Source organism: Aptenodytes forsteri, unplaced genomic scaffold (assembly GCF_000699145.1).
Source record: "Aptenodytes forsteri isolate BGI_AS27 unplaced genomic scaffold, ASM69914v1 Scaffold7, whole genome shotgun sequence".
Lineage (NCBI taxonomy): Eukaryota > Metazoa > Chordata > Aves > Sphenisciformes > Spheniscidae > Aptenodytes > Aptenodytes forsteri.
This window is the reverse complement of record NW_008795919.1, coordinates 1257578-1258811: the sequence shown is the minus strand read 5'-3', so window position 1 is coordinate 1258811 and position 1234 is coordinate 1257578. Positions and strand designations below refer to the sequence as shown.

The following is a 1234-nucleotide window of genomic DNA, read 5'->3' as shown; positions in this document are numbered from 1 at the left end:
AGCCTGCCGGCATGCACCGGGCCCCATCCTGCCAGCACCTGCCGCGCTGCCGGCGCTCCCGTCTGCCCGCAGCAGCCCCTGCGTGCCGCAGCCCTGGCTGGTCCGGGCGGGCGGGATGGGCGCTGGGGGCACAGGGGTGGCACGGGGCATGCGGCTGCGGGACGGGATGGGCCCCACTCACCGCCCAGCTGGAGGAGCAGGAGCAGGGAGAGCCGCAGCAGGAAGGGTGTCCCAGCACCGCGCCTGGCCATGGTCTCCTCCGTGGCTTTGGCATCACCTGGAACAGAGCGAGCAGCTCGTCCTGGCGGGTTGGGAAGAGGCTGGGGACGAGGCGGGCTGGAGGAGCCGTGTTGCCACCGTCACCGATGCTTCCTGGAGCAAAATGTCCTTTTGCCAGGCGCAGCCTCTCCCCCGCAGCCCTTCTGCAGCGCTGACACCTCCGCCCCCGAGCTCGGCAGCCCATGCTGCCACAGGCGCCAGCGTGGAAAAGCGCAGTGGTGAGGCGCTCCGGCGGGGGCCCTCCGGCACAGCCTGCCACCGGCTCTCAGCCCCGCTCACCCCGATCCTGGGGCGCAACGCCCCGTGCCTGGCTGCAGGCACGGGCTGATTTTATCTCAGGTATCTTCAGCCTCTGCCGGGCAGAGATTTGCGGTTTCAGGGAGGGTTAGCGCTGGGGCTTGGGGCGGCAGAGGGCTGATAAGCTGAAAGAGGGAAACAAATAAACGACGGCAGCACAGCAGGGCTGGCCAGAGCTGCAGGGCCTCGGAGTCCTGCCTTCATCCCCTCCCCTGTGCTGCCCCCTCCAGCTGCACCCCATGCCTGCCGTGGGGAACGGCCCCTGGAGCGGTGGCTGCCTCTGCCCTGCTCGGCCACTGGCTCACCCTCTGCCCTGGGTCGGTCCCAGCCGTGTCCTCGGCGGTGCTGGGCACTTGCCCCCAGAGGGGCTGCCCACACTGCACCCGCCTCTGGGTGCCCATAGCTGCTCTCCCACCCGAGCCGATGTCCAGAGGCAGATAAGGGACTCGAGCGGGGTAAATGGGGAAGCAGCCACCCCTGAGCACCTGGCACGTGTGGCAGTCCCAGGCAGGGGACAGGGCAGAGCAGCTCGCGCAGCCACGGGCAAGGTGCTCAGCCGGACCCAAGCACCCTGTGCCCCATCCTACCTCACCTCCATCCCTACCTCGCCTCCGTGCCTGGTGCGTCTGGCTGCTGCTCCCCGCCCGCTCCCAGCGCC

General features: G+C 69.9%; 1 protein-coding gene across 1 annotated transcript in view; it reads right to left on the bottom strand.

The window, feature by feature from the left end:
- The window catches only part of CSF3R (colony stimulating factor 3 receptor), a 10610-nt gene extending 10359 nt beyond the window's left edge, over positions 1-251 (bottom strand). Inside the window, 1 exon segment of the mRNA XM_019473521.1 lies at positions 164-251. Within this exon segment, the coding sequence (XP_019329066.1) occupies positions 164-251 (88 nt within the window).
- Positions 252-1234: the final 983 nt, after the last annotated feature.